The sequence below is a fragment of the Verticillium alfalfae genome, genomic scaffold (genome assembly GCF_000150825.1).
Source record: "Verticillium alfalfae VaMs.102 supercont1.4 genomic scaffold, whole genome shotgun sequence".
Taxonomy (NCBI): Eukaryota; Fungi; Ascomycota; class Sordariomycetes; order Glomerellales; family Plectosphaerellaceae; genus Verticillium; species Verticillium alfalfae.
The window spans coordinates 882562-884271 of NW_003315035.1; the positions used below are offsets into that span (position 1 = coordinate 882562).

Sequence of the window (1710 nt, forward strand, 5' to 3'; positions counted from 1 at the left end):
GACAGCACCTTGGGGGGCGTCGGGTGCCAAAAATCGCTGGAGATGATGGGAAGAACCATTTTACATATACAAAAAAATAGGGAGTCAGGGGGGCGCTTTGGGGGCATTGGGGGTCGTGGGGTGCGCTTCTTGCGCTCCTTTTTCTTCTCTGCGATGGGGGGCGCCATTCTCAGGGCCCGCCTGCATCAGGCCGTTGATGCCCACGAGGTGCTGGGCGGCATGCTCAAGGTTGGTAATGGGGATATCAATGCCCGGGATGCCTTCATTAGCGGACTCGCCCAGAAGCAGGTTGGTCTGGCGGTAGTAGTCGACAGAGAACGACTTGATGAGCTCCAAGATGGTGAGGAGACGCTGATGGACCTGGGGGTATGAGTTAGCACTTGGGGCAATGAATAACTCGTCAGGCTCATGGTGAGTGCGCCGTGGCACGCGCTATACAGGGGAGCTCTGGTGGGAGCGTCGGGTAGTGGACTGGGTAGGTGGGTCAAAGCTCCAGCGGGAAAAAACGCGGGGAGTCACAATTGCCCGAATGGGACGTGACGCTGTAAACAAGACAGGGCTCCCCTCCCGTGCACTAGAATAACCAGACGCGTCTCGTTCCCTTCTTCTCCGGTTCTGACTTGACAAGACAGAATAAAAAACAAGAGGGAAAGCGAAGAAAATCCAAGCACACGAGAGGTCATGAATCCCAACGACAAACAAAGTGATGTATCAGGCCAGTTGCGCATTACAGCAAAACACAACACAGCGTGTTGTGGAGGGCGGGTGTGGCCAGTGATTGATGGTTGGCAGAAGGAAGTGAAAATACTTGTGACTTACCGAGTCGCGAACGCGAATGAAGCCCTCGGGGTCAATGTGGCGAGGCTGCTGGTGAACCAGGCCGGGAGCGACAAGGGGAGCAGGCTGGACGGCAGGAATGGCGATGGGGAGAGGTGCAGGCGCAACGATGGGAGCAGAGGCGGCGGCGGACTTCTTAGCCTCCTCCATCTGCTTCTTAGTAGGACGTGCCATTGTGAGAGTGGGTGTGTCTAGTCGTGACGCGAAGGTGTGGTGTGCGGGGTGCAGTGCGAGAAGCGCTGTAAGTTGACGCTGGTTGAGATGGTGGTCTCAGGCGACGAAGAATTAATGTCGTGGCGGAGAGAGGGTAGTAAAAGCGGTAGTCTCGGGGCGCGTGAGTGCCTGGAAATTTGGTGGTGAAGGGGGAGAGAACTGGGACGGGGGGAGGGGCCTGACGGAAGGGCGGGGGGTTGGTTTTGTATTATCGGGCAGGCCGGCGGGGCTGCTGGGTGATTTGGGATCAGTAGCACTCTGGCTGGGCGCAGCGCCTAAAACGACCTGGAGGCGCGCGTGAAAATTCGGCAGGTGCAGCCCACCAGGGCCATCAGGGCCACCAGGGGGGTGAGGAGGGAAAAAATTACGTGTGCCCACTGCCACTGCCACTACTCGCGGGGGGGGGGAGAGGGTGCTCCCCCGCCAGAATCTTTTATTTCCAAAGCTCCTGCCTTTTCAACACCATCCTTCCCCACTTCATGAAGCAGGGAGCCGCTCATTTGAACCCCAAGATTTCTTTCTCGGAACAGCTACTCTGTGAAAGGTGTTTCGCCGCCTAAAAGGTCCCGTGGGTTACACGTCAAATCAACCTCTTTTCTCCTCCCTTGCTGGTGATCCGGCCTACATTGGATATTTTTTAGCGGTGAACTCCCCTCAATA

At 56.8% G+C, this 1710-nt stretch overlaps 1 protein-coding gene across 1 annotated transcript; it reads right to left on the minus strand.

The window, feature by feature from the left end:
- Positions 1 to 77: 77 nt before the first annotated feature.
- Positions 78 to 1207, minus strand: VDBG_03696 (hypothetical protein; the record flags this gene model as incomplete). Its single annotated transcript, XM_003005697.1, has 2 exons — positions 78 to 360; positions 820 to 1207. The coding sequence occupies 2 exons, from the start codon at positions 1009 to 1011 to the stop codon at positions 85 to 87; spliced, it is 468 nt and encodes a 155-aa protein (XP_003005743.1).
- Positions 1208 to 1710: the final 503 nt, after the last annotated feature.